This window comes from Ranitomeya variabilis, chromosome 7 (assembly GCF_051348905.1).
Source record: "Ranitomeya variabilis isolate aRanVar5 chromosome 7, aRanVar5.hap1, whole genome shotgun sequence".
Lineage (NCBI taxonomy): Eukaryota > Metazoa > Chordata > Amphibia > Anura > Dendrobatidae > Ranitomeya > Ranitomeya variabilis.
This window is the reverse complement of record NC_135238.1, coordinates 18,572,687-18,594,813: the sequence shown is the minus strand read 5'-3', so window position 1 is coordinate 18,594,813 and position 22,127 is coordinate 18,572,687. Positions and strand designations below refer to the sequence as shown.

The window sequence follows — 22,127 nt, the reverse complement described above, 5'->3', positions numbered from 1 at the left end:
TCTTTCTCTCGCTCTCCTCTCTTTCTCTCGCTCTCCTCTCTTTCTCTCGCTCTCCTCTCTTTCTCTCGCTCTCCTCTCTTTCTCTCGCTCTCCTCTCTTTCTCTCGCTCTCCTCTTTCTCTCGCTCTCCTCTTTCTCTCGCTCTCCTCTTTCTCTCGCTCTCCTCTCTTTCTCTCGCTCTCTTTCTCTCGCTCTCCTTTCTCTCGCTCTCCTCTTTCTCTCGCTCTCCTCTTTCTCTCGCTCTCCTCTTTCTCTCGCTCTCATCTTTCTCTCGCTCTCCTCTTTCTCTCGCTCTCCTCTTTCTCTCGCTCTCCTCTTTCTCTCGCTCTCCTCTTTCTCTCGCTCTCCTCTCTTTCTCTCGCTCTCCTCTCTTTCTCTCGCTCTCCTCTTTCTCTCGCTCTCCTCTTTCTCTCGCTCTCCTCTTTCTCTCGCTCTCCTCTTTCTCTCGCTCTCCTCTTTCTCTCGCTCTCCTCTTTCTCTCGCTCTCCTCTTTCTCTCGCTCTCCTCTCTCTCTCGCTCTTCTCTCTCTCTTCTCTCTCTCGCTCTCCTCTCTCTCTCGTTCTCTCCTCTCTCGCTCTCGTCTCTCTCGCGCTCTCCTCTCTCGCTCTCCTCTCTCTCTCGCTCTCCTCTCTCTCTCGCTCTCCTCTCTCGCTCTCCTCTCTCTCTCGCTCTCCTCTCTCTCTCGCTCTCCTCTCTCTCTCGCTCTCCTCTTTCTCTCGCTCTCCTCTTTCTCTCGCTCTCCTCTTTCTCTCGCTCTCCTCTTTCTCTCGCTCTCCTCTCTTTCTCTCGTTCTTTCTCTCTCTCTCTCGTTCCCTCCCTCCCTCACATTCCTATGTTCTCTCTCGTTCCCTCCCTCACATTCCTATGTTCTCTCTCGTTCCCGCCCTCCCTGTTTCTCTCGTTCCCGCCCTCCCTGTTTCTCTCGCTCTCCTCTGTTTCTCTCGCTCTCCTGTTTCTCTCGCTCTCCTCTGTTTCTCTCGCTCTCCTCTGTTTCTCTCGCTCTCCTCTGTTTCTCTCGCTCTCCTCTGTTTCTCACGCTCTCCTCTGTTTCTCTCGCTCTCCTCTGTTTCTCTCGCTCTCCTCTGTTTCTCTCGCTCTCCTCTGTTTCTCTCGCTCTCCTCTGTTTCTCTCGCTCTCCTCTGTTTCTCTCGCCCTCCTCTGTTTCTCTCGCTCTCCTCTGTTTCTCTCGCTCTCCTCTGTTTCTCTCGCTCTCCTCTGTTTCTCTCGCTCTCCTCTGTTTCTCTCGCTCTCCTCTGTTTCTCTCGCTCTCCTCTGTTTCTCTCGCTCTCCTCTGTTTCTCTCGCTCTCCTCTGTTTCGCTCCCTCTCCTCTGTTTCGCTCCCTCTCCTCTGTTTCGCTCCCTCTCCTCTGTTTCGCTCCCTCTCCTCTGTTTCGCTCCCTCTCCTCTGTTTCTCTCGCTCTCCTCTTTCTCTCGCTCTCCTCTTTCTCTCGCTCTCCTCTTTCTCTCGCTCTCCTCTTTCTCTCGCTCTCCTCTTGCTCTCCGCTCTCTCTCTCGCTCTCCGCTCTCTCTCGCTCTCCGCTCTCTCTCGCTCTCCGCTCTCTCTCGCTCTCCGCTCTCTCTCGCTCTCCGCTCTCTCTCGCTCTCCGCTCTCTCTCGCTCTCCGCTCTCTCTCGCTCTCCGCTCTCTCTCGCTCTCCGCTCTCTCTCGCTCTCCGCTCTCTCTCGCTCTCCGCTCTCTCTCGCTCTCCGCTCTCTCTCGCTCTCCGCTCTCTCTCGCTCTCCGCTCGCTCTCGCTCTCCGCTCGCTCTCGCTCTCTCTCGCTCTCCGCTCTCTCTCGCTCTCCGCTCTCTCTCGCTCTCCGCTCTCTCTCGCTCTCCGCTCTCTCTCGCTCTCCGCTCTCTCTCGCTCTCCGCTCTCTCTCGCTCTCCGCTCTCTCTCGCTCTCCGCTCTCTCTCGCTCTCCGCTCGCTCTCGCTCTCCGCTCGCTCTCCCTCTCGCTCTCCTCTCTTTCTCTCGCTCTCCTCTTTCTCTCGCTCTCCTCTTTCTCTCGCTCTCCTCTTTCTCTCGCTCTCCTCTTTCTCTCGCTCTCCTCTCTTTCTCTCGCTCTCCTCTTTCTCTCGCTCTCCTCTTTCTCTCGCTCTCCCCCTTTTTCTCTCGCTCTCCCCCTCTTTCTCTCGCTCTCCTCTTTCTCTCGCTCTCCTCTCTTTCTCTCGCTCTCCTCTCTTTCTCTCGCTCTCCTCTTTCTCTCGTTCTTTCTCTCTCTCTCGTTCCCTCCCTCCCTCACATTCCTATGTTCTCTCTCGTTCCCTCCCTCCCTCACATTCCTATGTTCTCTCTCTCTGGCCCTCACATTCCTATGTTCTCTCTCTCTCTGGCCCTCACATTCCTATGTTCTCTCTCTCTCTGGCCCTCACATTCCTATGTTCTCTCTCTCTCTCTGGCCCTCACATTCCTATGTTCTCTCTCTCTCTCTCTCTCTCTGGCCCTCACATTCCTATGTTCTCTCTCTCTCGCCCTCACATTCCTATGTTCTCTCTCTCTCTGGCCCTCACATTCCCATGTTCTCTCTCTCTCTCTCTCTCTCTCTCTCTGGCCCTCACATTCCTATGTTCTCTCTCTCTCTGGCCCTCACATTCCTATGTCCTCTCTCTCTCTCTGGCCCTCACATTCCTATGTTCTCTCTCTCTCTCTCTGGCCCTCACATTCCTATGTTCTCTCTCTCTCTGGCCCTCACATTCCTATGTTCTCTCTCTCTCTCTGGCCCTCACATTCCTATGTTCTCTCTCTCTCTCTCTGGCCCTCACATTCCTATGTTCTCTCTCTCTCTCTCTCTCTCTCTCTCTCTCTCTCTCTCTCTCTCTCTCTCTCTCTCTCTCTCTCTCTCTCTCTCGCCCTCACATTCCTAGCTTCTCTCTCTCTCTGGCCCTCACATTCCTATGTTCTCTCTCTCTGGCCCTCACATTCCTATGTTCTCTCTCTCTCTCTGGCCCCCACATTCGTATGTTCTCTCTCTCTCTGGCCCTCACATTCCTATGTTCTCTCTCTCTCTCTCTCTCTCTCTCTCTCTCTCTCTCTCTCTCTCTCTCTCTCTCTCTCTCTGGCCCTCACATTCCTATGTTCTCTCTCTCTCTCTGGCCCTCACATTCCTATGTTCTCTCTCTCTCTCTGGCCCTCACATTCCTATGTTCTCTCTCTGGCCCTCACGTTCCTATGTTCTCTCTCTCTGGCCCTCACGTTCCTATGTTCTCTCTCTCTCTGGCCCTCACGTTCCTATGTTCTCTCTCTCTCTCTGGCCCTCACATTCCTATGTTCTCTCTCTCTCTCTCTCTGGCCCTCACATTCCTATGTTCTCTCTCTCTCTCTCTGGCCCTCACATTCCTATGTTCTCTCTCTCTCTCTCTGGCCCTCACATTCCTATGTTCTCTCTCTCTCTCTGGCCCTCACGTTCCTATGTTCTCTCTCTGGCCCTCACGTTCCTATGTTCTCTCTCTCTGGCCCTCACGTTCCTATGTTCTCTCTCTCTCTGGCCCTCACATTCCTATGTTCTCTCTCTCTCTCTGGCCCTCACATTCCTATGTTCTCTCTCTCTGGCCCTCACATTCCTAGCTTCTCTCTCTCTCTGGCCCTCACATTCCTAGCTTCTCTCTCTCTCTGGCCCTCACATTCCTATGTTCTCTCTCTCTCGCCCTCACATTCCTATGTTCTCTCTCTCTCTGGCCCTCACATTCCTATGTTCTCTCTCTCTCTCTCTCTCTCTCTCTCTCTGGCCCTCACATTCCTAGCTTCTCTCTCTCTGGCCCTCACATTCCTATGTTCTCTCTCTCTCTGGCCCTCACATTCCTATGTTCTCTCTCTCTCTGGCCCTCACATTCCTATGTTCTCTCTCTCTCTCTCTCTGGCCCTCACATTCCTATGTTCTCTCTCTCTCTCTGGCCCTCACATTCCTATGTTCTCTCTCTCTCTGGCCCTCACATTCCTATGTTCTCTCTCTCTCGCCCTCACATTCCTATGTTCTCTCTCTCTCTCTCTCTGGCCCTCACATTCCTATGTTCTCTCTCTCTCGCCCTCACATTCCTATGTTCTTTCTCTTTTTGCTCTTTCTCTAGACCTCTTTTCTTCTCCCCTCATCCTCCGTTTCTCGTTCGTGAATCATATTAACAATCACCAGTTAAAAATTAGTGAGCAAATTACCTGATAAATAAGACATTGGACACTGATCGCTCTGGTGCCGCGTGTCCCATCTGCTGGGTGGTGGCTCATATGACGTTTCTCTGGGCAGATCAGATGTCACTGGGCAGACCGCTGGGCTCCTGTGTCACAGGGACCTCTCTGTGCCGGGGACCTCGGCAGCCTCAGTACCCAGCGGGCTCTTCTCCGGCTCATCTGCTCATCAGCTTTTTGTTTTAAAGTCTTTATTGAGACAGCGAGGTAAGCGACGCTCTTATGAGGATGATTGGGTACAAGACCTGAGAAGTGTCCATCCTTATTGGCGCCATTTGTGACTGCAATGGGTGGTGTTATCCTTCATTTAGATGGGATTTAGACTTCGTTCTTTCTATGTGCATTCACGTTGCCAGATAGACAGCAGAACCCGCGATGTTTTTTGGGGGCAGGAGCCATATTGCTGCCTCTGAGTGCAGTGACATTCCTGTTCCGATTTTCCTCCTTTCACCAGTATCTGTGGACAGTAATGTCTCTGGGATTTCTTCTATGTCTCTTATCGCTCTGTTCCTCTCTTCCAGGCTTGGGCCGACGCGTTTCGGAGCAGCCCCGACCTCACCGGAGTGGTGCATATTTATGAAGAACTGAAAAGAAAAGGGATTGAGTTTCCCATGGCCGATCTCGATGCCCTGTCTCCGATACACACACCACAAAGGGTAGGAAGTCGCCTTTCATTTGTAGAAAACCTCATGTGACGCACATCCTTGCAGATCTGGAAAAGGACAGGACGTTAACGACTCGAGAATTTTTGTTTTTCCCTAATTCTGTTCCAAGAGCCAAAGCTTTTCTTATTTGTCCGTCAATTAAGAAACTGAATTTTTTTGGGGGGTGAGAGTTATGTTACTACGGCGTTTATTGTATGGTAAAAATATCCCGTCACCATGACGGAATAAAAATCTGTACAATAATTCTAATACCAAACTTGTCCATATTTTTATTATTATTATTTTGGGTTGGAAGAGAATTTCTGCAGTTTGTGACAAAAAAATAACATTATGAGGCCTTTTTTGTGTTCCACCCTGAGCTGTCTTCTTTTCTTTGTATTCCTTTTTTTTATCACTTTCCATTGTTTTTTTTTTCAGGGGTAATTGTTTTTTTTTAAGCATTTCAAACGAATTAAATATTTTTATGGTTTCATTTACCTAGGGAAACTAAGAGAATGACGGAAAAATGAAAAATACACACACACACACACACACACACACACACACACACACACACACACACACACACACATATATTTTTTTTTTATTGTGTTTTGTACATATATATGCATAATTTTTTTATAACATTTTATTTTTAATTTTTCCTTTATTTTTCTAGTGTCCCTGGTGACAGAAATCTGCAATAATTTGATCGCTTACACTATATACTGCAGTACCACTGTGTTACGGTATATAGAGAAGCCGCGATCTCCTGTGCGGTCTGCAGGGTCCGGGCTGCTGATTTTTCTTCCAGACAGCATACGGGATCAATAATTCATAGCTGCAGTGTATCTGGTGCAGTGTGTCCTCCGTTCTACATTATTATCGGTGGCTGGAGCACAGTACTAGGGAAAGTCCAATTATCCGGCACATGATTCTCCAGACCTGTAACCACACAGACTATTAGACTGTAGCTGACGGGCCGATGTTTCCCTAGATCTAATGTGTTCTGTTTGCGCAGAGTGTGCCCGAGGTGGACCCCGCTATGAACATGCATACGCCCCAGTCCCACCAGCGGGCGAACTCCGGATCTTTCTCGTCATCTCCGGCGCCATTCACCGCCCCAGCAGCACCTCCGACAAGCGTGCGTGGCCCAATCACTGCCAACTCAGAACAGGTAAGCCGTAAGCGTTCACGGGCCATGTGCGGAGTCGGCACCGTTGCTCACTATATCTAGGTGGTCACGTCCTCCGCTTACACTCCAGATCGGCCGCCTGAGGAGCGAGCTGGATATCGTCCGCGGGAACACTAAGGTCATGTCTGAGATGCTGACGGAGATGACTCCCGGCCAAGAAGACGCTTCTGATCTGGAGCTTCTGCAGGTAAGGGGTGCTCCGCGGAGACAGGGGATGGATCCCCGCATTATTGGGATTCGGATCTGAGCCCAGACTGTCCGTGTTTATAGGACCTGAACAGGACCTGCCGAGCGATGCAGCAGCGGATCGTGGAGCTGATCTCTCGAGTGTCCAACGAGGAGGTGACCGAGGAGCTGCTGCACGTCAACGACGACTTGAATAACGTCTTCCTCAGATATGAAAGGTGAGTTATGAAGAAGTGTTGCCAAGAGCCTGAGACCGCACGTCCTCCTGACTAATGGCCGTCCTTCTTCATTAGGTTTGAGCGCTACAGGTCAGGCCGCGCCGCGCCGAACACGAACGGGGTGAGACTGCGCCGGATCTGCTTTAATCTTGTAGTCCCCCCCTAAATAATAGCCGCTGATTATGTATTTCCCGTCGCAGATGCTGGGTGATGTCACGGAGGATAATCTTATAGACCTGGGACCCGGATCCCCTGCAGTCGTGAGCCCAATGGTGGGAAACACCGCCCCGGCGTCACTAACCACCCAGCTGGGAGGACTTGGTAAATAACAAATGATCCCACCAATATGGCTGCAACCTCACCACCTAGCAGCCATTCTTAACCCCTGAATGTCTGATCTGCAGTAATACAGGAATGTGTCTCTGCAGATTTAGGTGAATGTATGGGCTCCGTGGTCGGGAAGAGCAAGGGGAGCTGTAAGGTTAGGAAAAAGAGGTCCTAAAAGTTAACTACTCCCTGTGACGTCCATAGTAAACCTGATTTATGGGTGGAAGTTAATCAGGCGCATGTGACGTCACTGCAGAAGCTCGCCTGCACCCCTGTCTAGAAGAGACGCACATTGCTCTATTAAAGGGGGGGGGGGAGGAGTTTTTAAGATGCACCTGGTCTCAAAATTATATAGGAAACTTTCCCTTTCAGATGTCGGATCGAATAGTGTGAGCTCCACCCTCAGCGCGCTCCCCAACACCAACCCACGGGACGACTTCGATATGTTTGCACAGACAAGGAGCAGTTCTCTTGCCGAACAGAGGAAGGAGTGAGTACGAGATCTGTGCATGGTGGTGTCTTATAGACTAGGAAATCGCTAACAAAATATATTGTGAGTTCAGCATATAGTGATCGTGTAAGTGATGATGAATATCCAAGCCTCTGTGCTGATTCACTTACAATATATCTTAATACCAATCAAAACTCTTAATTTTCAACTTACAGCTCCAAATTTCAGATACATGATAAGATCCTGTCTGCAGCCACCACTAGGGGGAGCTCCCTGTATACAGAGATACATGATAAGATCCTGTCTGCTGCCACCACTAGGGGGAGCTCCCCATATACAGAGATACATGATAAGATTCTGTCTGCAGCCACCACTAGGGGGAGCTCCCTGTATACTGAGGTACATGATAAGATCCTGTCTGCAGTCATCACTAGGGGGAGCTCCCTGTATACAGAGATACATGATAAGATCCTGTCTGCAGCCACCACTAGGGGGAGCTCCCTGTATACAGAGATACATGAGAAGATCCTGTCTGCAGTCACCACTAGGGGGAGCTCCCTGTATACAGAGATACATGATAAGATCCTGTCTGCAGCCACCACTAGGGGGAGCTCCCTGTATACAGAGATACATGATAAGATTCTGTCTGCAGTCACCACTAGGGGGAGCTCCCTGTATACAGAGATACATGATAAGATCCTGTCTGCAGCCACCACTAGGGGGAGCTCCCTGTATACAGAGATACATGAGAAGATCCTGTCTGCAGTCACCGCTAGGGGGAGCTCCCTGTATACAGAGATACATAAGATCCTGTCTGCAGTCATCACTAGGGGGAGCTCCCTGTATACAGAGATACATAAGATCCTGTCTGCAGCCACCACTAGGGGGAGCTCCCTGTATACAGAGATACATAAGATCCTGTCTGCAATCACCACTAGAGGGAGCTCCCTGTATATTTAGAGATACATGATAAGATCCTGTCTGCAGCCACCACTAGGGGGAGCTCCCTGAATACAGAGATACATGATAAGATCTTGTCTGCAGTCACCACTAGGGGGAGCTCCCTGTATACAGAGATACATGATAAGATCCTGTCTGCAGCCACCACTAGGGGGGAGCTCCCTGTATGCAGAGATGCATGATAAGATCCTGTCTGCAGACACCACTAGGGGGAGCTTCCTGTATACAGAGATACATAAGATCCTGTCTGCAGCCACCACTAGGGGGAGCTCCCTGTATACAGAGATACATGATAAGATCCTGTCTGCGGCCACCGCTAGGGGGAGCTCCCTGTATACAGAGATACATGATAAGATTCTGTCTGCAGCCACCACTAGGGGGAGCTCCCTGTATACAGAGATACATGATAAGATCCTGTCTGCAGCCACCACTACGGGGAGCAACCTGTATACAGAGATACATGATGAGATCCTGTCTGCAGTCACCACTAGGGGGAGCTCCCTGTATACAGAGCTACATGATAAGATCCTGCCTGCAGCCACTAGTAGGGGGAGCTCCCTGTATACAGAGATACATAAGATCCTGTCTGCAGCCACCACTAGGGGGAGCTCCCTGTATACAGAGATACATGACAAGATCCTGTCTGCAGTCACCACTAGGGGGAGCTCCCTGTATACAGAGATACATGATAAGATTCTGTCTGCAACCACCACTAGGGGGAGCTCCCTGTATACAGAGATACATAAGATCCTGTCTGCAGCCACCACTAGGGGGAGCTCCCTGTATACAGAGATACATGATAAGATCCTGTCTGCAGCCACCACTAGGGGGAGCTCCCAGTATACAGAGATACATGATAAGATCCTGTCTGCAGCCACCACTAGGGGGAGCTCCCTGTATACAGAGATACATGATAAGATCCTGTCTGCAGCCACCACTAGGGGGAGCTCCCTGTATACAGAGATACATGATAAGATCCTGTCTGCTGCCACCACTAGGGGGAGCTCCCTGTATACAGAGATACATGATAAGATCCTGTCTGCTGCCACCACTAGGGGGAGCTCCCTGTATACAGAGATACATGATAAGATCCTGCCTGCAGCCACTAGTAGGGGGAGCTCCCTGTATATGAGATACATGATAAGATCCTGTCTGCAGCCACCACTAGGGGGAGCTCCCTGTATACAGAGATACATGATAAGATCCTGTCTGCAGTCACCACTAGGGGGAGCTCCCTGTATACAGAGATACATGATAAGATCCTGTCTGCAGCCACCACTAGGGGGAGCTCCCTGTATACAGAGATACCTGATAAGATCCTGTCTGCAGCCACCACTAGGGGGAGCTCCCTGTATGCAGAGATACATAATAAGATCCTGTCTGCAGTCACCACTAGGGGGAGCTCCCTGTATACAGAGATACATGATAAGATTCTGTCTGCAGCCACCACTAGGGGGAGCTCCCTGTATACAGAGATACAGCAAATATAAAAATAAACCCTAAAGAATAAGCTCCCTCTAGTGGTGACTGCAGGTGAGTAGAATACTGCTTTTTATTACCAATATTACTGGGTAATATAAATACAATCCTGTTATTTGGGTGAAGGTTGTTATCTTGAACACTGCACAAGTACTTGCATCTTACTGCCATGTGTCTTGTGTATGTATTTGACACTTTTCTATCCGGCAGTGTGACTTACGAGGACCCCCAAGCTCTCGGTGGGCTGGCTACTGCTTTAGATGTCCGGCAGCAGAACACAGGAGGGGTATGTAGCACCCGGCCAGAGCCTTGGGCATCGGCTGGTTTTAACCATGTGACTTCTGGCACAGTATGTGGCATACAGCCTGCAGTTCCCCCTTGGGAGCACTAGGTGGTGCCAGACCAATGCATTGAAGTAATAGGAGCTTCAGGGTCACAGACGAGTGCAGTTCCTGCAGCGCAGATCGATGCATCTGCCCTCGTCCCCGGCGGAGGCGAACATTGAGCGTAGTATTGATGATTAGTCTTTATGAGCTGCCGATTGTGCTGTTTTCAGCTATAAAGCTTATCTCTATAATAATAAGGACCTCCGAGATCAGTGGATCATGTGCCTGGACTCAGACAGCTCCTCTTTATGCATCATGTCCTCCTCACACTGTTTCATGGTATATAATCTCTATTTTTTTCCTTGTGCTTTTGTTTTTTTTATGCCAATTTTGGGTTTTGCCCAGAGGAGAGGTAGATCTGGAGTCTCAGCCATGGAGCCCATAGACAGGTGGCTCATTACTCAAGGAATGGTGAGCAGTGCTCCCGAAAGTAGACCTCCCCCCATAACCATCTGACCCTCTACACCCTCGTGGCATCTTACCCACCTAACCAAGCGGAGTGTGAGCAGCCGGATATCTGCTTGTAGGGCACCAGCAGAACATATATATTCTATAGGGTAATGTAGCAGCAAACCCCGGCACCTGCGGGTCTATGGAGCTGCCCTAGGACATCCATGTATCCAGCATATGGCGGTATGGCTGCTGTCCCGTCCCATCGTGCAGTGCACACGACTCGCAGATATCTGGCTAATATCTCTGCAATCCTGATCCTCAGCATCTGTGTCTGGACTCCTGAGATAAACACAAGTTTAACTAAAATTATCTATATTTTTTAACAAATATTTACAATGTATCTAACATCATTTTGGGAAAAGTTACTTTGTGTCCACAGCTCCTCTACACAACAATATGTTTCCATGGTAACCGGCTACAAGCAAGCCTTGCTTAGTCTGGTCCTGCAGTCATTTAGATAAGGGCATATTTTCATTTAGTGCCGACACTAGATGCTGTACCGGGATTCCATAGAGAGGCTGTGAGGGAGGAGCCTACAGAGGGGAGGAGTCTACAGAGGGGAGGGGCATATGAAGGGATCCTGGTAGAGAAGAGCATATGAGGCGATCCTGGAGAGGAGGAGCATATGAGGGGATCCTGGAGAGGAGGAGCATATGAGGGATCCTGGAGAGGAGGAGCATATGAGGGATCCTGGAGAGGAGGAGCATATGAGGGGATCCTGGAGAGGAGGAGTATGGGAGGGGATCCTGAAGAGGAGGAGTATGGGAGGGGATCCTGAAGAGAAGGAGCGTGGGAGGGGATCCTGGAGAGGAGGAGCATATGAGGCAATCTTCGCGATGAAGAGCATATGAGGAGATCCTGAGAGGAGGAGCATATGAGGGATTCCTGGAGAGGAGGAGCATATGAGGGATCCCTGGAGAGGAAGAGCATATGTGGGGATCCTGGAGAGGAGGAGCATATGAGTCGATCCTGGAGAGGAGGAGCGTATGAGGGGATCCTGGAGAGGAGGAGCCTATGAGGCGATCCTGGAGAGGAGGAGCCTATGAGGCGATCCTGGAGAGGAGGAGCCTATGAGGCGATCCTGGAGAGGAGGAGCGTATGAGGGGATCCTGGAGAGGAGGAGCGTATGAGGGGATCCTGGAGAGGAGGAGCGTATGAGGGGATCCTGGAGAGGAGGAGCATATGAGAGGATCCTGGAGAGGAGCAGCATATGAGGGGATCCTGAAGAGGAGGAGCGTATGATGGGATCCTGGAGAGGAGGAGCATATGAGGGGATCCTGGAGAGGAGGAGTATGGGAGGGGATCCTGAAGAGGAGGAGTATGGGCGGGGATCCTGAAGAGGAGGAGTATGGGCGGGGATCCTGAAGAGGAGTATGGGAGGGGATCCTGGAGAGGAGGAGTGTGGGAAGGGATCCTGGAGAGGAGGAGCATATGAGGCAATCCTCGAGATGAAGAGCATATGAGGAGATCCTGAGAGGAGGAGCGTATGAGGGGATCCTGGAGAGGAGGAGCGTATGAGGGGATCCTGGAGAGGAGGAGCGTATGAGGGGATCCTGGAGAGGAGGAGCGTATGAGTCGATCCTGGAGAGGAGGAGCGTATGAGTTGATCCTGGAGAGGAGGAGCGTATGAGTTGATCCTGGAGAGGAGGAGCCTATAAGGGGATCCTGGAGAGGAGGAGCGTATGAGGGGATCCTGGAGAGGAGGAGCGTATGAGGGGATCCTGGAGAGGAGGAGCATATGATTGGATCCTGGAGAGGAGCAGCATATGATGGGATCCTGGAGAGGAGGAGCATATGAGGGGATCCTGGAGAGGAGGAGCATATGAGGGGATTCTGGAGAGGAGCAGCATATGATGGGATCCTGGAGAGGAGCAGCATATGATGGGATCCTGGAGAGGAGCAGCATATGATGGGATCCTGGAGAGGAGCAGCATATGATGGGATCCTGGAGAGGAGGAGCATATGATGGGATCCTGGAGAGGAGGAGCATATGAGGGGATCCTGGAGAGGAGGAGCATATGAGGGGATCCTGGAGAGGAGGAGCATGGGAGGGTGGATCTTGAATAGTAGAATCATATGAGGGGATCGTGGAGAGGAGGAGACTACTGTACCATATGTATGTGTTACTTCTGGTGTATTGAACCCCTGTAATAAGCGGGGGCCGCTGTGCTTTGCTCTCCTCCTCCACTTTTCGTGCCTGCAGAGTCCTCCGCTCGCTCCTGCAGCCGGTGATCTCATAGGAAGCAATGCCGCACTGATTACATCCAGCACTTCACACGGACGGGTCCAAATTCCCCCGTGACACGACTTGTGTTTACACGGCGGGGAGACATTCCTGTCTAAAGTCCCTGACACGTGTGAGAGTCGTTGATCCTGGTCCTCGTGCTGCCAGCCTTGCACCCGCCGCTCCTATGTAAGCACCGCAGCCGGCCTGGGGGGCTTCTGCAGCCTTGGTCTCCAGCCGGCAACGTGTCTGGGCATGCTGGGAGTTGTAGTTATGAAATAGCTGGAGAGACACAGGTTGGAAATCACTGGTGGAGCAGGTAACGGCCCCGGAGCTGGCGAGTGTCAGAGGTGAGGACAGGCAAGATGGCGGCCAGTGCCCGATACTGAATGGAGGGGGGAAACGAGCAGTTTAAAGGGTCTGGTAATGGTCGTCATCCCGCGATCTCCCCTCTTATATCACAATCACATGGAAGCAAACTTGTGCTTATACGAGGAGCGGAGACGCTGCCCGTCCCTGTAGCGCTGACACCGCCGCTAACCTCCACTGACACCGCAGCCGCTAACCTGCCGATCCCTAGACGTGTCTCATGTCTGTGTGCGTGTAATAACAGAATGAAGCTTGGCCTCGTAGAAACCATAATCATCGCCAACGTGTATTAAGAGTTCATAGAGTTTATGCTTTAGGCTTAGTCTGGGAATCGTGGCTGCTGATTCATAGCCTAATATTCTCCATATAAAACTACTTGGCACAGCGCCACCCACATCTACAGGCAGCGTCTGGTATTGCAGCTTAGCTTCACTCAAGTGAATCCTTTTAGTCATGCGCTCCCTGGTGGCTTACTGAGTTCAGTACAGCAGCCATTTCTGGACAAGCCCTGGTCAGTAGATCACTTGCCCAATGGCCCTGGGGCGTCCATGAAGATCTATAGTCACAGGTTCCTAACATGTCTGTCCTACCACGGGTGCTTTGTCCTGCCGCAGCCCCGGCTATGGCGTTATCATCCTCCATGTTATTTTCCCATCTCTGTTATTACCTCTTCATCTTTAGCACGTTTTCTGTTGTCATATTTTGCATTTTTTTTGTTCCTTTTATTCATTTTATTTATTTTATTTTGCTTCGTTTTATTTTTCCCCTCCTCGTTTTGCCATTCCACCGCGCCTCATGCTTCTGGATGCATTTTGGCTGCTCGTGCTTGCCGTAGATTCCCGTGGCGCAGGCCTCGGACATGGATGACCTAGAGGAGTGGCTCGGGACAGACGTGGTGAGATGTTCTTCTACTCTTCACTCAGGGATATCGGGCCGAACTGCTGTGTCTGTGTGTAGGCGCTTTGTGAGAAATCAGTATGGCCGCCATTACTGGATTATGATGTCACTATGATCCCTCCCACTGATGACATCATACACCTCTCTGATAATCCCTCCCACCAGTGACATCATACGCTTACAGCTCTGATATTCCCTCCCATCAGTGACATCATACACAGACACCTTTGATAATCCCTCCCACTGATGACATCATACGCAGACACCAGATAATCTCTCCCACTGATGACATCATACAGCTCTGATAATCCCTCCCACCAGTGACCTCATGTCATACAGCCTTGATAATCCCTCCCACCAATATGTATGATATGTCATCAGTGAGAGGGAGATTATCAGAGCTGTATAATACGATGTCATCAGTGGGAGGGATAATCAGAGCTGTATTATATGATATACCGTATATACTCGAGTATAAGCCGACCCCCCTTCCCTAATTTTGCAACAAAAAACTGGGAAAACTTATTGACTCGAGTATAAGCCTAGGGTGGAAAATGCAGCAGCTACCGGTATATGTCAAAAATAAAAATAGATACCAATAAAAGTAAAATTAATTGAGACATCAGTAGGTTAAGTGTTTTTGAATATCCATATTGAATCAGGAGCCCCATATAATGCTCCATACAGTTATGGCCCCATAGATGCCCCATATAATGCTCCATGCAGTTATGGCCCCATAGATGCCCCATATAATGCTCCATGCAGTTATGGCCCCATAGATGCCCCATATAATGCTCCATACAGTTATGGCCCCATATAATGCTCCATACAGTTATGGCCCCATAGATGCCCCATATAATGCTCCATACAGTTATGGCCCCATAGATGCCCCATATAATGCTCCATACAGTTATGACCCCATAGATGCCCCATATAATGCTCCATGCAGTTATGGCCCCATAGATGCTCCATATAATGCTCCATACAGTTATGGCCCCATAGATGCCCCATATAATGCTCCATACAGTTATGGCCCCATATAATGCTCCATACAGTTATGGCCCCATAGATGCCCCATATAATGCTCCATACAGTTATGGCCCCATATAATGCTCCATACAGTTATGGCCCCATAGATGCCCCATATAATGCTCCATACAGTTATGGCCCCATATAATGCTCCATACAGTTATGGCCCCATAGATGCCCCATATAATGCTCCATACAGTTATGGCCCCATATAATGCTCCATACAGTTATGGCCCCATAGATGCCCCATATAATGCTCCATACAGTTATGGCCCCATATAATGCTCCATGCAGTTATGGCCCCATAGATGCCCCATATAATGCTCCATACAGTTATGGCCCCATAGATGCCCCATATAATGCTCCATGCAGTTATGGCCCCATAGATGCCCCATATAATGCTCCATGCAGTTCTTTATAGCCCCATAGATGCCCCATATAATGCTCCATGCAGTTATGGCCCCATAGATGCTCCATGCAGTTATGGCCCCATAGATGCCCCATATAATGCTCCATGCAGTTATGGCCCCATAGATGCCCCATATAATGCTCCATGCAGTTATGGCCCCATAGATGCCCCATATAATGCTCCATGCAGTTATGGCCCCATATAATGCTCCATGCAGTTATGGCCCCATAGACGCTCCATACAGCATTGTGCCACATGTAATGCCCCATATAATGCTCCTTGCAGTCATGGCCCCATATAATGCTCCATGCAGTTATGGCCCCATATAATGCTCCATGCAGTTATGGCCCCATATAATGCTACATGCAGTTATAGCCCCATAGATGCCCCATATAATGCTCCATGCAGTTATGGCCCTATATAATGCTCCATGCAGTTCTTTATGGCCCCATAGACGCTCCATACAGCATTGTGCCACATGTAATGCTGCTGCAATAAAAAAAAAATCACATACTCACCTCTCGTCTCTGCTCCTCAGCGTCCCGTCTCTCCGCACTGACTGTTCAGGCAGAGGGCGGCGCGCACACTCATACGCCATCGCACCCTCTGACCTGCACAGTCACAGCAAGAGGACGGGAAGACAGAGCGGTGCCCGGCGAATGGAACGCGGACTGGTGAATATGAAATACTCACCTCCTGGCGCTCCTGACGCTGTCCCTGCCTGTCCAATGGTACCGCAGCTTCTTCCTGTAATGAGCGGTCACCGGTACCGCTCATTACAGTAATGAATATGCGGCTCCGCCCCTATGGGAGTGGAGTCCATATTCATTACTTTAATGAGCGGTACCACGTGACCGCTGAATAGAGGAAGAGCTGCAGCGAGGGAGACCATGGGACAGCGTTAAGAGCGCCGGGACCAGGTGAGTATGCGACACTGCTCTCTCCCCCTCACCCGCCGACCCCACTGCCGACCATGACTCAAGTATAAGCCGAGAGGGGCACTTTCAGCCCAAAAATTTGGGCTGAAAATCTCAGCTTATACTCGAGTATATACTAGAGCTGTATGATGCCATCAGTGGGGAGGGATTATCAGAGCTGTATATGATGTCATCAGTGGGAGGGATTATCAGAACTGTATGATATGATGTCATCAGTGGGAGGGATTATCAGAGCTGTATGATATGATGTCATCAGTGGGAGGGATTATCAGTGCTGTATTATATGATATAATCAGTGGGAGGGATTATCAGAGCTGTATGATTTGTCATCAGTGGGAGGGATTATCAGCTGTATATGTCATCAGTGGGAGGGATTATGAGCTGTATATGTCATCAGTGGGAGGGATTATCAGCTGTATATATCATCAGTGGGAGGGATTATCAGAGCTGTATGATATGTCATCAGTGGGAGGGATTATCAGCTGTATATGTCATCAGTGGGAGGGATTATCAGCTGTATATGTCATCAGTGGGAGGGATTATCAGCTGTATATATCATCAGTGGGAGGGATTATCAGAGCTGTATGATTTGTCATCAGTGGGAGGGATTATCAGCTGTATATGTCATCAGTGGGAGGGATTATCAGTGCTGTATTATATGATATAATCAGTGGGGGGGATTATCAGAGCTGTATGATGCCATCAGTGGGAGGGATTATCAGAGCTGTATGATATGATGTCATCGGTGGGAGGGATTATCAGAGCTGTATGATGTCATCAGTGGGAGGGATTATCAGCTGTATGATATGATGTCATCGGTGGGAGGGATTATCAGCGCTGTATGATATGATGTCACTGGTGGGGGGGATTATCAGAGCTGTATGATATGATGCCACTGGTGGGGGGGATTGCTGCATTGGTCCAGGCACACGGTGGGCTCCTGGGGAGAAGCCGTTTTCACCTTTCTTCTTGGACGATTCTTTTGTTTCTCGTCTTTGCTGTAGAATAATGTCCTTTTCTTTTTACAGAAGGGGGAAGAGCTGGAGGAAGGAGTGACCAGTGAAGGTAAATGCCCGGTGTGTCTTCTATGCAGATGATGCTCAGGACACAGGTTAGGAGAGGTCCGGGGAGGCTGATAGTGGGTCACCCAGTGGAAGAGGGTCCCTGTCACAGTGCAGTGGGGATGGGGGGCTCAGAGGACGCTAATGTAGAGTGGGGGAGGGGTAGAATGGCTCAATGTGATGGGGTCAGCAGATGCAAGGGCAGAATGATGGGGTCAGTGAGGCTGGAGGATTTTTTTTTTTTTTTTTTTCAATAATGTTTTTATTAAACTTTTTTAACAATACAAATATAAAATTTAGACATGGTCAGTAGAGGCCGGAACAGTGTGAAAAGATCGAGTTTGGGGAGGCTGGTGATTGGAGGTCAGTGTAATAGAATAGGTCATAGGAAAGCTAGAGGGAGGTTAGGGGAGGCCGGGGCAATGTAGCGAGAGGTTAGGGGACGCCGGGGCAATGTAGCAAGAGGTTAGGAGAGGCTGGGGCAATGTAGCGAGAGGTTAGGGGAGGCCGGGGCAATGTAGCGAGAGGTTAGGGGAGGCCGGGGCAATGTAGCGAGAGGTTAGGGGAGGCCGGGGCAATGTAGCGAGAGGTTAGGGGAGGCCGGGGCAATGTAGCGAGAGGTTAGGGGAGGCCGGGGCAATGTAGCGAGAGGTTAGGGGAGGCCGGGGCAATGTAGCGAGAGGTTAGTGGAGGCCAGGGCAATGTAGCGAGTGGTTAGGGGAGGCCGGGGCAATGTAGCGAGAGGTTAGGGGAGGCTGGTGCACTGTAGTGAGTGGTCAGGGGAGGCCGGGGCAATGTAGCGAGAGGTTAGGGGAGGCCGCTGCAATGTAGTGAGAGGTTAGTGGAGGCCAGGGCAATGTAGCGAGTGGTTAGGGGAGGCCGGGGCAATGTAGCGAGAGGTTAGGGGAGGCCGGGGCAATGTAGCGAGAGGTTAGGGGAGGCCGCTGCAATGTAGTGAGAGGTTAGTGGAGGCCAGGGCAATGTAGCGAGTGGTTAGGGGAGGCCGGGCCAATATAGCGAAAGGTTAGGGGAGGCTGGTGCACTGTAGTGAGTGGTCAGGGGAGGCCGGGGCAATGTAGTGAGTGGTCAGGGGAGGCTGGTGCTGTGAGATTGGAGGGCGGCATTGAATGGCTGGTGCACTGTGATGGGGGAGATCTGGGGAAGGCCGGTGCAGTGTGATCCGGGGAGCCTGGTGTGGTGAGATTGGAGGGGATCTGGGGAGGCTTAGGCAGTGTGATGGGAGGGGATTTGGGGAGGCCACTGCGGTGAGATTGGAGGGGATCTGGGGAGGCTGGTGTGGTGAGATTGGAGGGGATTCGGGGAGGCCAGTACGGCGGAAGGGGATCTGGGGAGGCCGGTGCGGTGAGATTGGAGGGGATCTGGTGAGGCTGGTGCGGTTAGATTGGAGGGGATCTGGGGAAGCCGATGCTGTAGGAGGGGATCTGGGGAGTCCGGTGCGGTGTGATGGGATCTGAGGAGGCTGGTGCGGTGAGATTGGAGGGGATCTGAGGAGGCCAGTGCGGTGGGAGGGGGGATCTGGGGAGGCCAGTGCGATGAGATTACAGGGGATCTGGGGAGGCCAGTGCGGTGAGATTACAGGGGATCTAGGAAGGCCGGTGCGGTGAGATTGGAGGGGATCTCGGGAGCCTGGTGTGGTGAGATTGGAGGGGATCTGAGGAACCTGGTGCGGTGAGATTGGAGGGGATCTGAGGAAGTTGGTGCAGTTAGATTGGAAGGGATCTGAGGAGGTCGGCGCGGTGAGATTGGAGAGGATCTGAGGAGGCCGGAGCGGTGAGATTCGAGGGGATCTGGGGAAGCCGATGCTGTAGGGAGGGGATCTGGGGAGTCCGGTGTGATGGGATCTGAGGAGGCTGGTGTGGTGAGATTTGAGGGGATCTGGGAAGGCCTGTGAGGTGAGATTGGTGGGAATCTGGGGAGGCTGGTGCGGTGAGATTGGAGGGGATCTGCGGAGGCCAGTGCGGTGAGATTGGAGGAGATATGGGGAGGCTGGTGCGGTGGGAGGGGGGATCTGGGGAGGCCGGTGCGGTGAGATTGGAGGGGATCTGGGGAGGCCGGTGCGGTGAGATTCCATCAGCCTTTCCTGACCCCTTCCGCGGTGATGGGCATTTATCAGTTTTTCCTTTTGCAGAATTCGACAAGTTTCTGGAAGAACGAGCCAAAGCGGTAGAGCATCTCCCGGACCTCCCGTCTCCCTCCACTACAGAGCCCTCCGTGACAGTGAATCCCACAAATCGGAAGAAGCGGGAGCGGGTGGACGACTCTCTGTTTGCTTTGTAAATCGGCGCCCTGTGTCGCTCCCGCCGCATTCAGGCCCCTCATCCCCCACACCATGTGCATCATTTATAGGACACAGGCGAGGGCGGACGAATCGTGGACTGCTGCTATCCTACAAATAGCCGCTCAGTGGGATCCGGTGACATCACTGCATGTACACGGTTTACTTATAATTAACCAGAAATTACTAATATCCAGGTCGTCCCGTGATCTGATGATCTGGATCGCTCTTGTCGCGGATGTCACCCCTTCTCGACCTCATTTTGGGAATGACCCATTTTCATTTTTAATGAGTGGCCTGTACCAATAGTTAGAGAATATGGGGGGGTGCATTTAGGCGTCCGCCCTGCTACATATAGTATTCTGTGGTATTGTTCTCCTAGGTGGCGCTCTTACACATTCCTCCACTTCCTTGTAAATGCTCCTTCCCCCGCTCCCCCTGGTTATTGCAATAGCACTGCATGTCTCCTCTCTGGGAAAACTCTTGTTTTCTGTTCATATATAAATATATAAAGAGGTGTGTATATGTATATACAGAGCGCGGGGCCGAGAGTGAGAATATAACGTATACCTGAACTGCAACGTTTGCACAGCTTTTCTTACCTCTTAGCCGCTCATCAAGACGAGCGTCCGCCATGTATTAACGTCTGCACATTATTCAGCATCGGACGATCAGTGCCCGGTAGGTCGGTCATGGCGGACGTCACTACAGCATGGAAGTCTCTCTTTTAACCCCTTCAGATGCCATATTCTTTTTTCTGCCGGTTTAGCACATAGGGGGCAGCGTTGAGCTCGTCCATGACCCCGCTGCCGATAGATTGTAGTTCTTGCTTTATTGCTCCGGGGTTTTTGTTCTTTTATAGCACTGATGGTTTTCGCTACTGATTGTCAGCAGCCTGGACCCCCCTATACGCCACGAACTGCCATAATTCAGGGGAAAATTGAATTTGGCTGTGGGATTTATTTTTTTTTTTTTTTTTAGGACTTGAATGTTTGGATGTGTCGTCAGAATATACTGTAGATATATAGGGAGAGGGACGCGAGGCTCGGAGCCCCCCGGCATCCGGAGAGAGTGGCGTTTTACAGTGGCGCTTTTGCAAAAAAAATTTAAAGGGAAACTCTCTCGTGAAATGGGGGGAAAAGTGTTCGTCCAATGTAGCAGTTTGGGACTGAACCTTCTACCCCTGATCTTGGCTCATAATCAGTTTTATCGTATATCTCACCTATATGTTTAATACCCTGGCAAAGGTTCAAGTGGCACCCCCATAATCGTCACATAGATGCTCGTTATGTTAGTGGGGGTGCTCTACTTTCCAGACTCATAAACCCTAAAGAGGTTGCTACATCCCATTTTATTTTTAAACGAGACCCCTGATGGACTCCACTTAAAGCCGGACCACCACGACCACCACGGGTCCGGCTTCTGAACCACCATAGTTTTACCTGGTTATATACATGATATGTAGGAGTATATAGGACAGCTGAAAGAGTAGGTGCCGTTAATATAGGGAGGATTACAGCCCGTCCCCAAGCTGGTGCCCCCCATCTATAAATCCTACACAGAGCGAGGGTCCCGGAGCTGGAGCCCCCCATCTATGGAGTCCATATGACTACTAGGACACGTCGAAAAAGGGTTGTATCCTAGCGATGCTTGTAAATACTATGACCCCAAAAAACATTGCCACCTCCCTTTCCACCCCGTTCACAGTGCCAGGCTGCTGCCCCCCTGGTTCCTATGCTACAACTAACCTGTATATTAAATATCTTAAATTATTGTATATTTTATACATACAAACACTAATAGTAAGATTATTAACGTTACAGAGATTATTTATTTGTTGCGTTCTGCCTGTGGATCTTTTTTTTTTTTTTTCCTTCGGAGAATACATAATTTTAAGAGTTCATGACGTCGTCCGTAATGAAGTTATTAACCCCCCCCCCCCGTCCCCTAGATTGTCTGCTGGAAATGTCCTTCTGTAGAGACGATAAGTAAGAATATGTTCAATAAACCCGTAACAAACATCCGGGATCTGCCGTCTCATTTCTTTACTTTTTTTTAATTCTAGAGGTCGGCGCTGATGCACAGGCTGGGACCAGGCCCTCATCTACCAGGTCTTCCTATGTGGCCTCTGATAGAGGCTCCCAACAGGTAACAGGGCCCACACACTATGCACACCATGTGGAGTGCTGGCAGCCGCCATGTGGAGTGCTGGCAGCCGCCATGTGGAGTGCTGGCAGCCGCCATGTGGGGTTCTAGTAGCTGTCTGGCAGAGTTCTAGCAGCTGTCGGGCAGAGTTCTAGCAGTCGCCATATAGTCGCAGAGTCACCCGGGCCTCCCGGAGGTTCACAGTCCCTGCGCTCGCAGTCTTCTTCTTGCACTGAGCTGAACAGAGTCTCAGGCAGCAAATAAGACGACGGTAATTCAGG

At 50.7% G+C, this 22,127-nt stretch overlaps 1 protein-coding gene across 4 annotated transcripts in view; it reads left to right on the top strand.

Annotated features, from left to right (window-relative positions):
• Positions 1 to 21,722, top strand: part of TOM1L2 (target of myb1 like 2 membrane trafficking protein) — a 36,791-nt gene extending 15,069 nt beyond the window's left edge. For 2 of the 4 annotated variants that reach the window (XM_077274330.1, XM_077274329.1), the window contains exons 5-15: positions 4,701 to 4,835; positions 5,845 to 6,000; positions 6,089 to 6,205; positions 6,289 to 6,422; positions 6,498 to 6,543; positions 6,623 to 6,743; positions 7,122 to 7,239; positions 9,850 to 9,925; positions 13,907 to 13,966; positions 17,373 to 17,409; positions 19,555 to 21,722. In XM_077274330.1, coding sequence (XP_077130445.1) covers positions 4,701 to 4,835; positions 5,845 to 6,000; positions 6,089 to 6,205; positions 6,289 to 6,422; positions 6,498 to 6,543; positions 6,623 to 6,743; positions 7,122 to 7,239; positions 9,850 to 9,925; positions 13,907 to 13,966; positions 17,373 to 17,409; positions 19,555 to 19,703 — 1,149 coding nt within the window. In that variant the 3' untranslated portion in view covers positions 19,704 to 21,722. The remainder of the gene's footprint in view (positions 1 to 4,700; positions 4,836 to 5,844; positions 6,001 to 6,088; positions 6,206 to 6,288; positions 6,423 to 6,497; positions 6,544 to 6,622; positions 6,744 to 7,121; positions 7,240 to 9,849; positions 9,926 to 13,906; positions 13,967 to 17,372; positions 17,410 to 19,554) is intronic. The other 2 variants (XM_077274332.1, XM_077274331.1) reach the window with 1 other exon arrangement.
• Positions 21,723 to 22,127: the final 405 nt, after the last annotated feature.